At 44.2% G+C, this 19,433-nt stretch overlaps 1 protein-coding gene across 1 annotated transcript; it reads right to left on the reverse strand.

Annotated features, from left to right (window-relative positions):
* Positions 1-5,075: 5,075 nt before the first annotated feature.
* Msmo1 (methylsterol monooxygenase 1) lies at positions 5,076-17,852 on the reverse strand. Its single transcript, XM_042701812.1, has 6 exons — positions 17,767-17,852; positions 12,699-12,983; positions 11,015-11,163; positions 9,654-9,780; positions 7,761-7,915; positions 5,076-6,084 (listed from the first exon to the last, which is right to left on the reverse strand). The coding sequence occupies exons 2-6, from the start codon at positions 12,951-12,953 to the stop codon at positions 5,892-5,894; spliced, it is 879 nt and encodes a 292-aa protein (XP_042557746.1). The 5' UTR covers positions 12,954-12,983; positions 17,767-17,852; the 3' UTR covers positions 5,076-5,891.
* Between the last annotated feature and the right edge of the window lie 1,581 nt (positions 17,853-19,433).

Genomic DNA, 19,433 nt, shown 5'->3' on the forward strand with positions numbered 1-19,433 from the left:
GCACCCTCACGACAGCTGACATCCCTGATACTGGACATATATCAGATGAATTGGAATTCCTAGATCAAAATGACATCTACACTCACACATTTACTGCAGCACTATTTGAAATCACCAAGATTGGAATTAACCCCCACTGTGCGTTATAAGATTAATGAATATTGGGCTGGGAAGGTGGCTCAGTGGTAGAGCGCTTGCCTTGCATGCCTGATGCCCTGGGTTCGATTCCCCAGCACCACATAAGCAAAAAGAAAAAAGCTGGAAGTGGCGTGGCTCAAGTGGTAGAGCGCTAGCCTTGAGCTGAAGAGCTGAGGGACAGCTCCCAAGCCCAGAGTGCAGGTCTCAGGAACAGACCCCAAAAACAAAACAAAACAAAACAAAAGATTAATGAATAAAGAAAATGTAGTATCCATACATGATGGAATGTAATTCATCCATTAAAAAATAGTGGATGGGGCTGGTAATGTGGCTTAGTGGTGGAGTGCTTGCCTAGCATGCATGAAGCCCTGGGTTCGATTCCTCAGTACCACATAGCCAGAAAAAGCTGGAAGTGGCGCTGTGGCTCAAGTGGTAGAGTGCTAGCCTTGAGCAAAAGTTCAAGGGCAGTGCCCAGGCCCTGAATTCAAGCCCCAGGACTGGCTAAATAAATAAATAAATAAATTCTGTCATGTGCAAAAGCATGAAATTAGAAGTTGGAAGACAATTTTTTTTTGTTGCTTTTGTTTTGATTTTTGGTGCCTCCTTTAGTATCTGGTATGTTCTATCCTCTCTCTCTCTCTCTCTCTCTCTCTCTCTCTCTCTCTCTCTCTCTCTCTCTCTCTCCCCCTGACCTTAGCATGAGTTGTTTGCTTTGCTGGGATGACTCTGTCACATTCATTTCTCAGTACGCTTTGTCATTCTCATCTCACATACACATTACCTCCTCAGGGAAGCTTCCCAGACAGCCCCCACTACGTAAGAAATACCCTGCTGCTATGTGTTCCCAAAGCAACTTATGCCTCTCTCCTCTTTAATAAATACTTTCAATAAGTACTAACTTAAGAAGCCACACTCTTACACCACACATTGTGTCAAGGCAGAAATATCATCTCTCACGCCCCCTAGTGTAGCTACATAGAATTTGATACAAAAATGAAAAGTATTCATTGACTAAATGAATATTTAACTATTGAAATTTGTGAAGAGATCAAGCTATTCCCTCAATTGAAATCTGTTTCTCTGCCATTTAAATTACTCCAGCAATCCCCAGGGGCTGGGTAGATAGCTCTGTGGTAGCTAAACTGAATTCAAAAGGTGGTGGTGGGGAGGAAGGAAGGGAGGAAGGAAGGAAGGAAGGAAGGAAGGAAGGAAGGAAGGAAGGAAGGAAGGAAGGAAGGAAGGAAGGAAGGAAGGAAGGAAGGAAGGAAAGAAGGGAGGGAGGGAGCAAAGGAGGGAAGGAGGGAAGGATGGAAGGAAGGAAGGAGGGAAGGAAGGAAAGGAAGGGAGGGAGGGAGGGAGGAAGGAAAAGGGGGAGAGGGGAGGAAGGGAGGGAAAGGGAGGGGAGGAAGGACAACTCTATCTCAGCAAAGGCCAAGAAATGTGCTGTGACATCCCTCATGTGCTCCTTATTTCTGGAAAAGAACCTCCTTCTCCTCACAGCTCTTGGCCAGAATCGGGTGGTAACCACTGCCAAGTTCTCAGTCTTGGACTGTTCAGGCTGTAACAATTAAAGCCGCCAAAGCAGCAGGCGTGGCGCCACACTGCTGGGGATATATCTTAATAGTGGTTCTCACGACACAGTTGCCATCCTTTTGCTTGTCTTCACTGCTGAGTGAGCGCTTGCAAGAACGCTTACTCAACGTTCCTGGTCTCACAGCCTTTCCTATCTGGGCTGCCTTGGAGTATCAGTCCTCAAATCTCAGCCTCCTGCGTAGCTAGGATTACAGGTGTGAGCCACCAGTGTCCAATTTCAATTTCTTTTTAAAATATGAAATGACTTCATTTTAGCAGGGCTTGGTCCTGTAATCCCAGCATATCTATAATCCTTGAAGGATTATATAGCGAGATCAGTCTGAAAAATAAAGGCAAAAAAGTCCCCTGGATAAAGTAACAATCACCTAGACCACTTAATTCCAGTTATCTTACTCTCTCAAACCACTATAGAAAAAATAACTTTCATTTTAGATGTGTTATAAGAGATGCTAGACAGACAGAAAGGGGTTAAAGATATGTTTACAAACATGTTTTTAAAAGTAAGATATGATTCATTCAGACTAAAATTGGGAAGATGAATAAAAATTGTGAACATAATTTTGTTTTTTGTCAGTCATGGGGCTGAACTCGGCCTGGGCACTGTCCCTCAGCTCTTCAGCTCAAGGCTAGCGCTCTACCACTTGAACCACAGCACCACTTCTGGTTTTCTGACTAGTTTATATGGACTTTTCCTGGCCAGGTTGGCTTTGAATTGTGATCCTCAGATCTCAGCCTCCTGAGTAGCTAGGATTACAGGTGTGAGCCACCTACGCCTGGCTTGAACAGAATTTTAATGTAAATTTTCCAGTTGAGCCGAAAATAAAATGGACCAAGTATTTATCTCTAAGCAAAACTACTAAATTATCTGCTATGAACTAACAGATAGCTTAAATATGCAATTGTACCCATCACATTTTATATGAAAGGTTTTCAAAAGCTATATGTATAAAAACTATGTCCACAGTGAAATACTATCACACAACAAAAAGGCTCTGCGGGGCTTATTTTCTTGGACCAACATTTTGAAGTAATTAAAAAAATTAAGCCTCAGCTGCTTTCCTTACTTTTTGCCACTCTGTTTCTGAGTTGGGTACTCTGCTAAGATTTTTTTTTTTTTAAGTTAACTGTGTTTAATTCTTAAAACCTTTTTTTTTTTTTTGGTTGGTCGTGGGGCTTGAACTTTGGGCCTGAGCGCTGTCCCTCAGCTCTTCAGCTCAAGGTGAGTGCTCTACCACCTGAGCCAAAGTGGAGGTAAGTTGCAGGGACTTTCCTGCCTGGGCTGGCTTTGAACTGTAATCCTCAGATCTTAGCCTAAGTAGCTAGGATTATAGGCGTGAGTCACTGGCACCCAGCTAATTCTGAAAATCTTTTGAGATAAGCATTATTTCCACTTGACTGAAACAGATTCAGTTGGAGAAACTAAGGCAATTCACACGGTAATTCACAATAAATGTAGTTCCCGCATCCTTTGGGAACCATAGCTCCAGAGAAAATATTGTCACCCGTGGACAAACAGCTGCTAGGTGCTGTTTCTCCTCAGTGCTTTCAGTATGTCTTTTTCTACATTCGGAATATAGACTACTACAGTTATTTAGCATATTCAGTGTCTTCTAATATATTCATAAGGTGTGCCCACATTGCTGCAATCTAGTTTTATTTATCAATTTTGTGTCTGTGTGCCAGTACTGGGGCTTGAACTCAGGGACTGGGATACAGTCCTTTAACTTTTTCACTCCAGGCTGCCTCTACTTTTGGTTCCCCATTTCCTCATCTATGCAATAAGGACCTCAACCCTTAAGGAGTTTGTGAGGGATATGATGTTCATGTATGTGGCATAAAGAAAAGTTAGCTGTGAATGCTCAACCTCTCTAGCCATAAAAGAAATGCAAATCAAAACATTGGGGAACCCTACTGCATTGTTGCTGGGAGTGTAAACTTGTTCAACCACTTTGGAAAGTAGAATGGAGGTTCCTCAAAAGACTTCACATAGAGCTTCCCTGACCCAGCAATCCCTCTTTGGGGCATTTACCCAAATGATCACAAGCAAGACCCTACTAAAGCTACCAGGACCAACCCAGCTATCAACCCAGATGCCCCTCAGAAGATGAATGGATCAAGAAAATGTGGTATATATACACAATGGAATTCTGTGCCTCCATCAGAAAGAATGACATTGCCCCATTTGTTAGGAAATGTAAAGACATGGAAAAAAATTCTATGAAGTGAAGTAAGCCAGGCCCAAAGAAACATAGGCTCCATGGTTTCCCTTATTTGTAATAACTAATGTATGTCTGAGACAAGCAGAAAAGGTCAGATATGTTGATGCTAGGTGAAATGAACCTCAAGATAAGTATTCAAATGTTTTTTACTTTCATGAGTTTCTAACGTATTTATAAGATGATTTCTTTGTTGCTTTGTATGTCCTTCCCTCCTCCCCCTCCATATAACCCATGCTTTCACTGTATTTGATGTTGGTATAATTCGTGGAGAAGGGAAAAAACAAATCGTTTAAATAGGGATACAGGTGGACCCATTGCAACAATGAGATGTACAAGTCATTATGTCAAAAAAACGAACTTTACAACTTTGGCAGGGCGGGATATGGGAAGGGATAGGAAGGGGAAACAAAGGAGGAGGCTACAATGCTTGATAAGAAATGTACTCACTATCTTGCCCATGTAATTGTAACTCCTCTGTACGGTATTTTCAGAAAGAAAGAAGAAAGGAGGGAGGGAGGGAGGGAGGGAAAAGTTAGCAGTGACTCAAAACTCCCTGCATTTCTTCATGGTGCTCACCTGGGCCTGTCATTCTTGTCTTTCTTCCCAAGGTCTTCCTCTTCTTTCAGATGAGAGAAATCACTTCCGCTCTCCAGCATATACCACTTCAGATTGCTACCTCTCCAACAAAGATCCAATGGGCAGCTGAACTGCCACTCCCACCCTAAGATGCTATTACAAACATTGACTTTCGCCAGGTTCACTGGCTCACAACTGTAATCATTCTTCTATCTGGAAAACATTCAAAGACGTATCTTCTATCTTCACTGGCTCAATGAAATGTCCCAAAACATAACCCTGATGGCTGGGTGTGATGGTGAGGCCTGAAATCCCCTTTCTCAAGAGGCGGCTGGGAATCTACAGTGGGAAGACAGTCTGGGCTCCAAGGTTATGATCTGGTCTCAAACAAAACTAAAAGCAAACTCTGATAACCACACAATGAGACCACCATCAGAGTAACAAAGGAAGCATCAAAATCAGAATCATTCCTTTTATAGAATAATTTAATGACCTGCATTTTTCCTTATAAGAATAAAACATGACAAGCTTACGTTTCAAAACTGGAAATCAGATAGACAAAAATCACATTTATTTCAAGAGCTCAAAGTGCAAATACAGGACACCAGTTCACAAATGTTCAAGTTCTAGCTCTAAGTTTTACTGAAAACCTGATATACAAAAATGAAAGGGTAAATAGCAGAAAGCGCCTTAATTACAAAAAAAAAAAAAAAAAAATCAAAAGTCTGAAAAACTTTTAGACTAAAATACTCCATTTTTATTAAGTCAGAAATCTTGAATTTGTAGATGCCAGTGGTGGACCTGAAAATGACTCTCCAGAGAGGTCATCCCAACTTTCATTGGGTCAGCTCCAGACACGAGTGGAAGGTTTTGGCATTGATGATTCCTGACCTCATAGCTCCAATCACCCACTGAATTGGCTGATGGGGTTTAATTCATGATATTTTTGTTTTAGGCAAATTGTAAAAATCTTTAAGGCCAAATAAAAGGCCAATGTAATTACTGCCAGTTTTCCAAAATGACCAGTGCATACATATCTAGAAGATTTAAGGACTAATGCCAATCTCAGGCCTCTGGCAGTACTGGGGAAAAGACAGATAAATACTTTTTCTGTTGCTTCAAACCTTTTGTAAGGTTAGAAGCACGGCCTTCAAGACTCCCTCACGAAAACCGTACTTAAATGGACTCCTACACATACAGACCTCGTAGAAGTAGGAAAGGTCCCAGGAAGACAATTGAAGGTGGTTAATGTTCCCTATCACTTAGCAGCCAAGACACATGGTGATTTCTGCTCTCCAGAAGCAATGTTAGCTACTAGCTTCAATTCAGGGGAATGTGTGTCTTTGGAAAGGCCTGAGAAAAGAGTTATTCCATCTTCTTCCTAGACTTCATCTTTTCATTATAGGCGTTATACTGAGCGTCAGTTCCGAAGATGGAATCCCACCAGGTAAACGTGGATGCGTAATTTCCGATGAAGTTCATATGGTGGAAATCGTGGTGCCGGGAGCCCGTGTAGAACGGGATGAGGTGGAGTGGGTTGAGAGGAATATCATAGCCACTGCAAGATTGTCAAAGTGATGAAGATTACTGAACTGTGGAACAGATCAATGCATCTCAGCTAATTGACATTTTAATTCACAGTCATGTGCTCACTAACTAGTTCAAGTAATGTTCCACCATGCCTGCCTAACTTCACTTATTTCTGACATGGTTATGAAAGGCCTTATGGAAAAAGGTGAATGTTCCACAAACCACTCTAAGAAAATTGTGCTTAGAAACCTAAAACAATCTATGCAAATGGAACATCAGGAAATGAAAGAGAGGGGGCTAAAGTAATAAATCTTGAGATCACTTTTGTGTGGCTGGGAAGTGGCTCAGTGGTAGAGTGCTTGCGCCTTGCATGTATGAGGCCCTGGGTTCAATTCCTCAGCACTACATAAACAGAAAAAGCTGGAAATGGTGCTGTGGCTCACTCAAGTGGTAGAGTACTAGCCTTGAGCTGAAGCGCTGAAGGGCAGTGCCCAGGCCCAGAGTTCAGGTCCCATAACCAGCAAAAAAAAAAAAAAAAAAAAAAGAATCACTTTTGTTTTAGAGGAGCTATTCTACCACAATCTAGAATAACACAACTTACATGTTTCAGGAAAAGGTATGTAAAATTAGCATCAAGTCTGAAAAAAAATTTCTGCTTAAGAATCATTGAGAAGTTATCGTACCAAACCCATTAAAATACCATTGTGCCTTACATAGCTGGGAAAAACACATGATTTAAAAGAATCCCACTGCCGGGCACCAGTGGCTCACGCCTATAATCCTAGCTACTCAGTAGGCTGAGATCTGAGGATCATGGTTCAAAGCCAGCCCGGGCAGGAAAGTCTGTGAGACTCTTATCTCCAATAAACCACTAGAAAACCAGAAGTGGTGCTGTGGCTCCAGCGGTAAAGCGCTCGCCTTGAGCTGAAGAGCGCAGGGACAGCGCCCAAGCCCAGAGTTCAAGCCCCACGACCAACAAAATAAATAAATAAATAAAAGAATCCCACTGAAGAGTACTCCTTTGAGATCTAAATTTGGAGTATAACACTTAGAACTTGAAATTTTTGCATTCCTGAGTATACTTCAGTTCAAGCCAAATTGCAGTAAAAACAATTTTGTAACAATGAAAAATTAAGAGTATTGAGTCATTCAATATAATATAAACAATTTACAAGTTGTCTTCCAATCAACAGAAGGATTGCCTATGGTAAGTGCTTTTATTCGTGCTAGACTATACAAACTAGAAATAGTATTATTCTGTGAGAGCTGAAGGCTTCAATGTATTTTCAATCAAGAGTTAGGTTCAGCCAGGCACTGGTAACTCATGACTGCAGAGTACAAGCCTTGAACTCAAAAGCTCAGGGACAGCACCCAGATCTCAAGCCCCAGACCAGAACAACAATAACAACAAAAAAAAAAACCAAACTGGAAGTGGCACTGTGGCTTAAAGTGGTAGAGCACTAGCCTTGAGCAAAAAGACAGGGACAGCACTCAGGCCGAGTTCAAGCCCCATGACCGACAAAAAAAAAAAAAAATCCATTATTTGACTTTTTCTGTAATGATTATCTCCTATTCTCTTAAAAGTAGCTATGTGAAAAAGGTTAACTTTTCCTAGTAGTCTACTTAGAAATACAAATAATCTTATAACTATGAAAATAAAGATATTCAATGATACCTCCCACCCAAACAGAAATTAAAACTCACCTGTGCACATCAATGGTTTCTATCAAGCGAACGGTTACCCATGCCCACAGGAGAATCACATGATCGCACAGCAGCACAATCCCAATGAAGAAGCCAGTTCCCAGAATCAGCGTTTCCAGAGGGTGTGCGTACTCAGCTTCCATGCCAAAGGGAGCCTAAAGCAGAGCAAAGCAGTCCTCAGCACACTGCTGGGGTTATGGTCACCTTGCTGGGTTACCCTCACGCCCAACTGTGTGCCATGACATGTTTCCATGTTGCAGCCAAGGTATTTTCTAGATGCGCTTGTATTTACTCCATAGACTTTGAGTAAGGGAGACTCCACACATTTACTTATCCTCACACATTTACTTATCCTATTTTACAGCTTTACAAAATTATTGCATTGGCAATGTTATCTAGTCATATGTATATAGTAGTTTTCAATAAATGTATCTCTTTAACAAAAAAAAAAAGTCTAGGGATATAAAGGACATCTTTAGTGTTTCAGAAGGTGGTAAGTAATTGACATGAATGTTCATTTTTTTTATTTATGTTTGTGGTTTGTATGTCAAGAGATCCTTGATTGTTACATGTTCAATAAGTTGTGCCTCTTTATACATGGTTGTTTCCTGAGACTATATTTATCCACTGTCATCTACTGTCTGAAAATTTAAATGGAAATTCCAGAAACAATCCATATGGTTCAAATTGCGTGTCATTCTGGGTAATGTAATAAAATATGATCTGACCTCCCAGGGAGTGAACATGGCCTGCACAATGTATCCACACCTTATACACTAACCAGGCCATTAGTTATTTAGCAGATATCACAGTGATTACTGGGGCGCTCAGGAGCTATCCCCTGGCATACGAACAGAATTGAGCTGGGTGTTGGTGGCTCATGCCTGTAGTCCTGGCTTCTCAGGAGGCTTGAGATTTGAGGATCACAGTTCAAAGTCAGGCTAGGCTCTTTTGTTGTTGTTGTTTCCTTTGGGTCCGGTCGTGGGGCCTGAACTCTGGGCCTGGGCACTGTCCCTCAGCTCTTCAGCTCAAGGCTAGCGCTCTACCACTTGAGCCACAGTGCCATTTCCAAGTCTATGAGACTCTTATCTCCAATTAGCCACCAGAAAACTAGCTGTGGCATTGCAGCTGAAAGTGATAGAGTGCTCCCCTTAAGCTGAAGAGCTGAGGGGCAGTGCCCAGGCCCAGGCCCAGAGTTCATGGCCCAGGACTGACAAAAAAAAAAAAAAAGTGGTAAGAGCACTGGTGTTGAACAAAAGAGCTGAGGGACAGTGAGTAGGACCTGAGTTCAAGCCACACAGCTGACCAACCAAAATAAAAAAGAAGGGAATCAAGAGCAGAACATACTGGCACAGCCCGTTTTACAACATCAAAGCAGTTCTGATTTCCAAAACAACTAAAATTGTTTCTTAAAAGAAGTCTGTTTGTATGAAGAGTTTGCTTTGGTGATAAAACTATGCTAAAAATCATTTTAGGGTCTCATTTCAGTGACTCTAACACTGAGACCTAGAGCCACCACCAATCTGCCAATAGAGCACTCTGGCCAAAGGATGAGTGAGTGTGAATTATTCCCTGTGATATTTTTCTCTGTGGTGTCAACTTATCTTCAAATTTAGATAATGGGAGTGGTACCAGTGGCTCACATCTGTAACCCTAGCTACTCAGGAGGCTGAGATCTGAGGATCACAATTCGAAGCCAGCCCGGGGAAGAAAAGTCTATGTGAGACTCTTATCTCCAATTAACCACTCAAAAACTGGATGCTGTGTGGCTGAAGTGGTAGAGCACTAGCCTTGAACACAAAGAGGTTCAGGGATAGTGCCCAGGCCCTGAGTTCAAGCCCCAAAATCCCATTTCAGTAGTGGAAGTCTGAAATACAATCCTCACTCACATACCTGAAATTCATGATGAACCTTATGAATGTATTTGTATATCTTTTTGTGATGTAGGAGCCTGTGTAGGAAGTAATGCCAAGTATCTTCAATGACTGCACAGCCAAAGCACCTTGCCAAGATCATATACCTATAAGAGAAGGCAGCAAGCATTCATTAAGCAATCTAGACTCTGCACAGCAATGCTGGAGATGCTACAGAATCAATTACCCACGTATCAGCTTGACCTGATACATTTATCAACAAAAATTCTCAAAATACAGATATGGCCATAGGACAGAACCTGACATGAGGGGATACAGACCATTATTTGTTTTCCCAAAACCCATACACATAAACTCATAGTTAAGTGGGGGAAAAAAACTCTTCCAAGACAATAATTATAGAGAACAGACTAGGTGCCCCTCAAATCCAGAGCTTTATACAAAGCTATACAGCCCTTGCATATAGCCCAACACATCTTATGCAACGTTCTGCGTGTCTATGTGTGTGCCAGCATGGGGGTTGAACTCAGGCCCTTTAGTTCATACTGAGCTTTGTAGTTTTTTCCACTCACAGCTATGGAGATAAAGAGTCGCTTGGATTTATCTGTTCAGGCTGACTTTGAATTGTGATACTCACCTCTCAGCACAAGCCACCATCACCTAGCAAGATACAAGATTTTTTTTTTTTTTTTAAAAATAACTTCAATCTGTAGCTGGTTGAATATGGGTATAGAATTCAAGGATACGGAAGGACAACTGCATCTGTACATTGGATATCTATATTCAGTTTTGCAAGGATATAATTTTATCAACTAACTATTGTCTTATATTTTTTATTCATTTTCACCTTAAATGTCATGCTTTTTTTTCTTACAACAAGCACATATATCTATAGGCAATCATAGAAAGGTTGTTACGGAAATTTCTGAAGACACACTTTAGTAAAACAGTGCGCTGAAATCCGGAAAATAACGGGGACATTTTAAGTTCTCACGGTGGCTTCCAAACTTTGCAATAAACACGAACCAAATGCAGAAGATACACATTAAAAATAACTAAAATTGCCAGGCACAGGGAGGGGAGGGGAGGGAGAGGGGGGTAAGGGGTACTCATGTCTGTCTTCCTACTCAGAAGGCTGAGCTCTGAGGATCACAGTTTGAAGCCAGCCTGGACAGGAAAGCCTATACAACTCTTACAAAAGGCAGAAGTGGAACCATGGTTCAAGTGGTAGAGCTCCAGACTTGAAAAAAAAAAAAAAAAAAACAAAAACCTCAGGGAGTGCCCAGAACCTTTGTTCAAGCCCCAGGATTGGCACAAAACAAATAAACAAACAAAATCATGACTGATTATAAAAGTCAAGTCAAATTGTTCTCAACATACCATCTTGGCATTTCTTGCCAACCATAAGGAATGTTGAAATATTCTGTAAAATAATAGGTTCCACAAATCAGGGGCAGCTGGATACAGAAGTGGTTAAAGACAAGTACTTTAAAGCATTTCCATTGGCCTTTGAATGTTTCTGGTTTATCCTACAAAGAAAAATAATATTCAACATTAGTCTGTTATCCTCTACAGTTTGGCTTGACAACTGTAAGAGAACACTGACTTTTTCTCCAGTATGTCTAACAGACCTTAATTCTGTGTTATGCTGATTTGATGTTATGGTCAGGCTAAGGTTTAGACTTACAGCATCTTCCGTTCTAAATTCTTGACAGCACCTTTTCGGACAGGGGAAGAGACAGCTGGCTCACCAACCCAGATAGGACTCAAAAACAACCAAAGCTTTTCAGAATAGGTTTCTGGTCTCTGCTGCCTAACGATCACTCGCTGTCCACAAGCTTCAGAGTGATTATGTGTCTCTAAGACTACAGGTGAGGGTCCCTGTGGTGTGGTTACACACCAGCTAAGCTTCACTACCCAGACCCATCAATTCTTCCAGCAGTTGGTGGCACCATTACAAGAAATCAGTATATATTGTTCACGTTCACTGGCAGAATTATGAAGCTTCTGAGCTGGAGGAACTTCAAAGACAAATAGGGCCTTGTGCTTTTGCCCTAATCAGCCTGACCTACATAGCAAGACACTTGAGTCAAAAAAACAAATCCATGGGCTGGGAATGTGGCTCAGTGGTAGAGTGCTTGCCTCACATGCATGAAGCCCTGGGTTCAATTCCTCAGCACCACATAAGCAGAAAAAGCTCGAAGTGGCGCTGTGGCTCAAGTGGTAGAGTGCTAAGAAGCTCAGGGATATTGCCCAGACCCTGAGTTCAGGGACCCAGGACCAGCAAAAACAAAAAACAAATCTGTAATACTTGGAAGGTAGAGATTGGAAGTTAACAATGTCACAACATACTTCATCAGTCAACAGTTGACCATTCCAGCATCTTAAAGTAACCACCACATGTATGAGAGAGGTAAAACAGAATCCTCACTAGTCCTGGCCAAAGTCTTTGCGTATGAATCCTATTAGTATCCACTCAGGTTTGTTGGGACATTAACAAGGGGGAGAATGGCAAGATAATACCCACAAACCCCCACATTTTTCACTTCCAGCTAGTTTTTCTTTATGTATGTGAGGGTAGGGGTGTGTGTGTACAAGCTGAGGATGGACCCCAGGGTCTCACACATGTGCACACATTCTACCGTGAATTCAATTTAAATCCATAAACACATGTTAACAAACACATCCTCTTCAAGTTCAGAAAACAGTTCTCAAGACATTATCAATAATGGTCTGAGGCCATGTTGTCCAGCACAGCACAAACTAACACATAGCTACTACCCACGTTTATGAGATGGGCTAAGATCAGCACAAAATACACTGAATCCAAAGACTTCACCGTTTAGATACATTGGGTTCAATAAAACCACTTTTGAAAGAATTCCATTTCTTTCTTACTTGGGGAAAAATATTCTATTTTAAAATTTAAAATGATGTATGTGGCTTTGTTACATTTCTATTGATTGGATAATACTAATTTCAAGGGTCCCCAAACCAATCTACATTGCCTTTAACAATATTCAACAACATTACTTAGAATCAATTTCAAATCTATCAGACTCACCTTTTGAATTTTATATTTTTTCATAAAAGGTAAAAATTGAAATAAAAATCCAGGCAAAGAGAACAAAAAATAAAGGGCTTCATGAACTATCAGGGACCCCCACGTGGCAATCTGGAACTTGGTGTAGTTATCCAGCATGTAATTCCACGCATTTTTAAAGGGGGCTTGCAGAGGATTCCCGGGCAACAGTGAATCCACATACTCCACCGCCAAAGCCGCAGAGCCAAAGACTGCAACACTGGCATTCACCGCCATGCTTCAAGTCTCCAAGGGAGCCTTACGGTTCTGCAAGAGCAAGCAGACACACAAGCCAAGCCAGGTAACTCTAAGGAACAGTTCTTGAAAGAATTTTTTTATTGTAAAGGTGATGATCCACAGAGGGGTTACAGTTACATAAGTCAGGCATAGAGAACACTTCTTTACAAGCAGTCTCATCTTTTCCCTTTTTTTCTCCCAGATTTTTCCCTCCTGACCCTCCTCTCCCCCAAGTTATGTAGTTCATTTCCAACATAGCATGTCTGAGTATCAGTGCTGAGTATCATCCTCTGGGCCACCATTTCTGTGCTGCCCTTTCCCCTCCCAAAATCAGATAAACATATACAGGACAAAGGGTACAGGGGGAAAAAAACCAGTAACAGAAGGGAATAAACTAAAGAAAAAAGGAAAGAAGAAAAAAAATCACAAACAGTACAATTAAAAAAAAAAAAAAACATCTTGTTTCCATTTCTTGAAGTTCATTGAAGTTCTCGCATCCTTTTATATGATCATATGCACATAGCTATTAAGCCTTCGAATGGTCCTCTCCTAAGAATATCCTCCTTTGGTCTGACTATGTAAATGTTTAGAGTCCTGCTTAATTTATCACGTCAAGTGTAATTTTTTTTTTTTTGTCGGTGGTAGAGCTTGAACTCTGCCTGAGAGCTGTCCCTCAGCTCTTCAGCTCAAGGCTAGCACTCTACCATTTGAGCCATAGCACCACTAAGTGTAATTGTTTGTAAAGAACAGTTTTAAAATACATCCTCAGTTAGCTCTTAAGAATTATAAACTAGTGCCAATTTCTCAGTTGCTAAATACATGACTGACAGAAAAGTTTGTTGAATGTCGTCACCATCTTAACTAGTAGATACTGAAGTAAAACTGTAAAAAAAATATAGCCTAGGCCGCCCAATGACACCCCATCTCAAAAATCAAGTAAGCATTTAAGAGAGAAAAGGTCAAAAAGAAAGTAACTTCCTGAAAATGTTCACTGCTGTACCTTTTTTTTTTTTTTTCTTTTTTCCGGTCGTGGGGCCTGAACTCTGGGCCTGGGCTCTGTCCCTCAGCTCTTCAGCTCAAGGCTAGAGCTCTACCACTTGAGCCACAGCACACTTCCTGCTTTTTCTGTTTATATGGTGCTGAGGAATTGAACCCAGGGCTTCATGCATGCAAGGCAAGCATTCTACCACTGAACCACCTTCCCAGCCCCTGTACCTAATTTATGAATTAACAATGATCCATTTGAGTCAGACGCAGGTGGCTCACACTGTCTGACAGCACTCAAGGAGACAGTGTGCAGAGAAAAAAAAATCTGAACATTCCTTTCCAGAGAAAAACTGTTCTATCCCAGCACTAAGGAGGCTGAAGAAGGATTAGGAGTTTGAGGCCAGTCTGGGTTACACAGTGAGACCCTGTCTCAAAAGAAAAAAACAAAAAGAAAGTCTCTTAATTTCTAACCACTGTTGAGTCAAGATGGCAAAGCCTCATCTCACTAACCCTAACCCACCAACTTCTTGGTCATCAAGTGCCAATTCCTGCCAAATACTGGCAGCTCACACCTGTAATCCTAGCTACTCAGAAGGCTAATCTGAACATTGCCATTTGAAGCAAATTGAGGCAGGAAAGTTGATGAGACTCTTATCTCCAATAAACTACCAAAAAAAAAAAAAAAGCTGGAAGCTAGCTGGTAAAGCGCTAGTCTGGAGCACAAATGCTCAATGACAGTGCCCAGGTCCTGAGTTCAAGCTCCAGGACCAACAAAGAAAAGGGGTGACTCCTCCCCTACGTCCTCACCCACACTAATTGGCCTTCAAAGTTGCAAAACCTGACAACTGCTCCAATTTTCATTTTTCTTGAGATTATCACAGATTTGGCAATGTTGACTCACACCTATCAGTCACGTATCCTGGAGCAAATTATATAACCCAAGTGGCAGTTCTATAAATAGAAATTCCTCCATATAAAGTACAAGACATCACAGGTGGCTCACACCTGTAATCCTAGCAACTCACTAGGCGGAGATCTGAAAACTATGTTTCAAAGCCAGCCTTGGCAAGAAAGTCTGTGAGACTCACCTCCAATAAACTAGCAAAATGCCAAGTGTGGCAAATAAGCCAAGAGAAGGCCCCGAGTTCAAGCTCCAGGAATGGTTTAATTTATTTATTAAAAAGTAAAATCAAAATAAAGGAGTACTCCCTGAGCACTATTTCCCGAGCTTTTTTCTTAAGGCTAGCACTCTACCACTTGAACCACAGCTCCACTTCCAGCTTTTTTGGTCGTTAATTGGAAATAAAGGGTCTCACTGACTTTCTTGTCCGGGCTAGCTTCAAACTGCGATCCTCAGATCTCAGCTTTTTGAGTAGCTAGGATTAGAGGTGTGAGCCACCAGTGTGTGGCCTCTGAAGAGTATGCTATAGAGCTGTCTCCATCTTCGCCCATATATATATTTTTGAGGGGGGGTGGGGTGGGGCCGGTCGTGGGGCTTGAACTCTGGGCCTGGACGCTGTCCCTCAGCTCTTCAGCTCAAGGCAAGGACTCTACCACTTGAGCCACATCACCACTTGCCATTTTCTATGGTTTATTGGAGATAAGTGTCTCATGGACTTTCCTGCCCAGTATGGCTTTGAACCGTGATCCTCAGAGTAGCTAGGATTACAGGCATGAGCCACCAGTGCCTGGCTATAGTTCTTTTCTAGAACTGCAATCTGTTTTCCTTCCCATCACCCAGCTGCAGTTACTCTCATCGAAACTCAACAGATGTTTTTGCATCTGTCTTGGGTCCTGGGAATTAACTAAAAACCCTCCAACTTTTTATCTGTGCCTCCTGCTCTGAGCTATTCTCTGCTGTGGTCCCTTTGCAACCACCTTGTCTGCAGAATAAAAGAGAAGATTCAGTGATAACCATTTTGTGTGGATAGCAAACCATCCCTCAAGCAAGTAATGCCTTCCTGTCATGTTAAATCAAACAGCCCCAAGCGCGGGACCATCTTGTTCCTGTTCTGTTCCAGTAATAAAATCACTAACTTCTCAAAACTCAACCAAGCCACACAGCTCTGACCAGGGACTGTTTTAACCACAATACCTTTCCCACTCCCTGTCCTCAATTCTCCTTATTTAACCTAAGACCAAAGACAACGAAAGATGTACTAGTGCTGTCTTCCCATCATCATTTTGTAATTTTTTTTTTTGAGACTTCTCTTTATTTAGCATACAGGGGAACGTGGCTGGACCTAACTTGGAACTCCTGGATTTAGAGCCCGGGGTTTAAAGACCAAAACCACTAAGGATCACCTAAATGCCAAATCCAGCAAACATTACTCCTTCCTCTCTCTCTCCTTGTCTATTATCTTCCCTTCTCTTCCTTTCTTCCACTCTCTTTAGCTTAATACAAGGAAGGATTTCCACACATTATACATAACCAATATTCTTGAGAATCCATTTTACCTAAACCATCTCGAAGACTTGATACTTCTTTCCTTGATATTCCTTCTTGGTTCCTGGACATTATATGACCTCTGTCACTAGTTACTACTCTCTACTCCTCAAGTAGCTGTCCTTACCCCGACTTCCCCAAACAGAAAAGGTAGTGAGGAACACAGACATAACCAAACCACCATTCTATGATGGGACAAGAATTATAGAGGAAAGAATACCAGGACTCCAGGGCACAGGGGAGCAGAGAAATTGTTGAGAAACATGCTAACTACACAGGAGCTCTGAAACCTGGAGCCTGAGGGTACCGTAATCAGATTACAACAGTCACTGGGGAGTTACTGGAGAAGTTGTGACCCAGGCAGCACTAAATCAAAGACTAAACCAGGAAGACCTGCCAACTGAATCTGTTAAGTTTTCAAGGGACACTTTCCCTTACTCCCTTCTAATTATTGTACATGACCTATTTCCTGTTTTAAAGTAAGCGGACGGCCAGCTTGCTTCCACTCAGGTTCTCGCTGGGTGATGGTGGTGGCTCAGGCCTGTAATCCTAGCTACTCAGGAGGTTGAGATCTGAGGATCACAGTTCAAAACCCGCCCAGGCAGGAAAGTCCATGAGACTCTTACCTCCAATGAAAACATCACTGTGGCTCAAGTGGTAGAGAGCCAACTTTGGGGGTGGGGGGGAGGTCAGGGGCGGCACCCAGGCCCAGAGTTCAAGCTTCGGGCCTGGCTCCTCCGGCGCGCGCACACACACACACGCTTCCAGAGTGTTCAACACTGACCCTCTCCGCCCAGTACACACCAGGCCCAACTTCAACCCCACCCGGGACGTTCCAGCGAGCGCGTCCCCCAGGCCCGTCCCGAATACTCCCGCAGCCCACCCGCGTCGCCATGCCCGACACCGTCCCCGCTCCCCGGAGGAAAGTCTCCCGGCTCTCCCTCCGGGCGGAGACGCCCAGGGCTGCGGGACCGATGCGCCTGCCTCTAAGACCCACCTCCCCGGCAGGACCGGCCTGGTCCGCGGTAAAACAGTCAGTCCAGGGCCAAGGGTCCGACTCCCGTCCCGGTTCCGCGATGCCCCAGAGGCCCGGCCAGGCCTCCCTCACCCCGCGTCCCCCACCCGCCATCCTTCCGAGGCCCAGGCTTCCAGCAATCCCGCGCGGGCTAAGCAACTCCTATTCTTCCCTCAGGAACCTCGGGCTCCCGGCCCCGGCCCATCCCCGGCCCAGGCAGCAGTCACACGCCTCCTCCCCTCCCCCGCCCCGGCAGGGCCAACCCGAGTCCCACCACTGAGTGTGACGGCCGAGACTTCAAAGCAGTCTGCAACCTCCGCCGCCCGGCCCGCCCGCCGGCTTCCCCGCGCCCCAAGTCCACTCACCTGCACGGCCGCGAGGCCACCTCACCCACGGTCACCCACCACGAGCAGGTGCTGCCGCCTCAGACCCTACTTACCCCGGACCGGGGGTGGAGTCTAGAGGCCACGGCCGGTTCGTTTTTCCGTTATTGGCCAGCCTTGTCTCCAGCCCCGCCCTCTCGACTCGGTGATTGGTCAGCACCGTACCGGCAGCGTGTGACTCAGGTTAACTAATCCCTGGCGGTGCCAGCGATTGGTTCCGCGGATGGAGTGAGGATAGTGAGACCCTGGAATCCGACCAATGGTCGGCGCTGTCGCACATCTGGAGGAGGGGACAGCACGAGCGCGCGTGACGGCGCGAGGGGGCTGGACGGACACCGCCTCGGGCATCACCCCGCGTCGCCTAGGCAACCGCGGTCCTCACCCCACGGAGGCCCGGACCCACCGGGTCTTTGATGAACCCTCCTAATGGAAGATGGATTTCAGAGGCCCGGCGAATTCTGGCGGGAGAGAACCGCGAGCGCGCAGGCCCGGCCCCGAGGCGGGACGCGCGTGCTCGGTGGCCCCAGGCCCGCTCCGCCCCCTCTCGGGGCGTGCACGGGTGTGCTCCTCCCGCGGATGAGAGCATCGCGGGTGGATCGAAGCCTTTGATACCATCTCTTAAGAGATGTTTTTAATTGCATTGTTAGGCAGATGAAGCCGGCAGCCGAGGAAACGAGCACCGCGGGTGTTCAGTCCCCGACTGCGGGCCGCCCAGGCCAAGCCCGCACTGGATGTGGGGGTGCACCACCCCGGACGAGCCTCCAGACCCCCTCCTCCCCAGCACGACGTCGGCGGCGGGCCAAGGCAAGGATGTGAAAGCCCAACCTTTCACTCCCGTCGAGGACTCTGCTTGACTACCTCAGCTACGACTCTCACTTCCTGATGGTACAGGTGACTCACTGTGCTGAAGGCCGATTTCCTCCCCACCCCCGCCCCAAACCTGCTGTCCTATCAAATGTGCACCAGGAAGAACTTGGCGGGGGGGGGGGGGGGGGGGGGGAGGGGACCTGGTGGCTCACACCTGTAAACCTAGCTACCCAGGAGGCTGAATGAGGATCACGATTTGAAGTCAGCTTAGGAAGAAAAATCGGCGAGACATCTCCAATTAACCACCACCAAAAAGCTACAAATGGAGCTGCGGCTCAAGTTGGTAGAGTTCCAGCTTTGAGCTAAAAAGCTAAGGGACAGTGCCCAGGTCCTTAGTTCAAGCCCTAGTACCAACACTGTGCACACACACACACAAAATGAACAAACATCGTGATCAGACTTACCAGGCTTAGCCATTTACTAGTACTATCTGATACGTGAGTGTTCCTTGTAAGCTAAAGGTGTAGCTTCACAGTACAGCACTTGCCTACCATCCCTAGCAACTCTCACACACACACATACATCTGCTCAACCTGCTCAGTGCATGTTGGTTACTATTGCTCATTTAGAATTCTACCGGGATTGTATTTTCTAAATCAAAGCAGGCGAGTCTGTGTGGAAGGGTCCCACACCTTGAAGATGTGGAGCTGGACAGGAATGCAGGCAGAGATCCTCCACATTTACAGCAGTGAAGAACTGGTAGGCTCAGAAAACAGCAACACTGTAACTTAGAGGGCTCTGACTTTCAATCACATTTCACAAGCAGTATTTTTTCCCCTTGT

This window comes from Dipodomys spectabilis, unplaced genomic scaffold, assembly GCF_019054845.1.
Source record: "Dipodomys spectabilis isolate Male_0828 unplaced genomic scaffold, ASM1905484v1 ptg000009l, whole genome shotgun sequence".
Taxonomy (NCBI): domain Eukaryota; kingdom Metazoa; phylum Chordata; class Mammalia; order Rodentia; family Heteromyidae; genus Dipodomys; species Dipodomys spectabilis.

What these genes read in the sequence shown, in the direction of transcription:
- Msmo1 (XM_042701812.1), bottom strand. Translation starts at nt 12,953, where the DNA reads ATGGCGGTGAATGCCAGTGTTGCAGTCTTTGGCTCTGCGGCTTTGGCG. An exon ending in AGGTTCATCATGAATTTCAG is followed by an intron (nt 7,916 to 9,653) that starts GTATGTGAGTGA and finishes GCTCTGCTTTAG; the next exon opens with GCTCCCTTTGGCATGGAAGC. An exon ending in GAAACCATTGATGTGCACAG is followed by an intron (nt 6,085 to 7,760) that starts GTGAGTTTTAAT and finishes ACAATCTTGCAG; the next exon opens with TGGCTATGATATTCCTCTCA.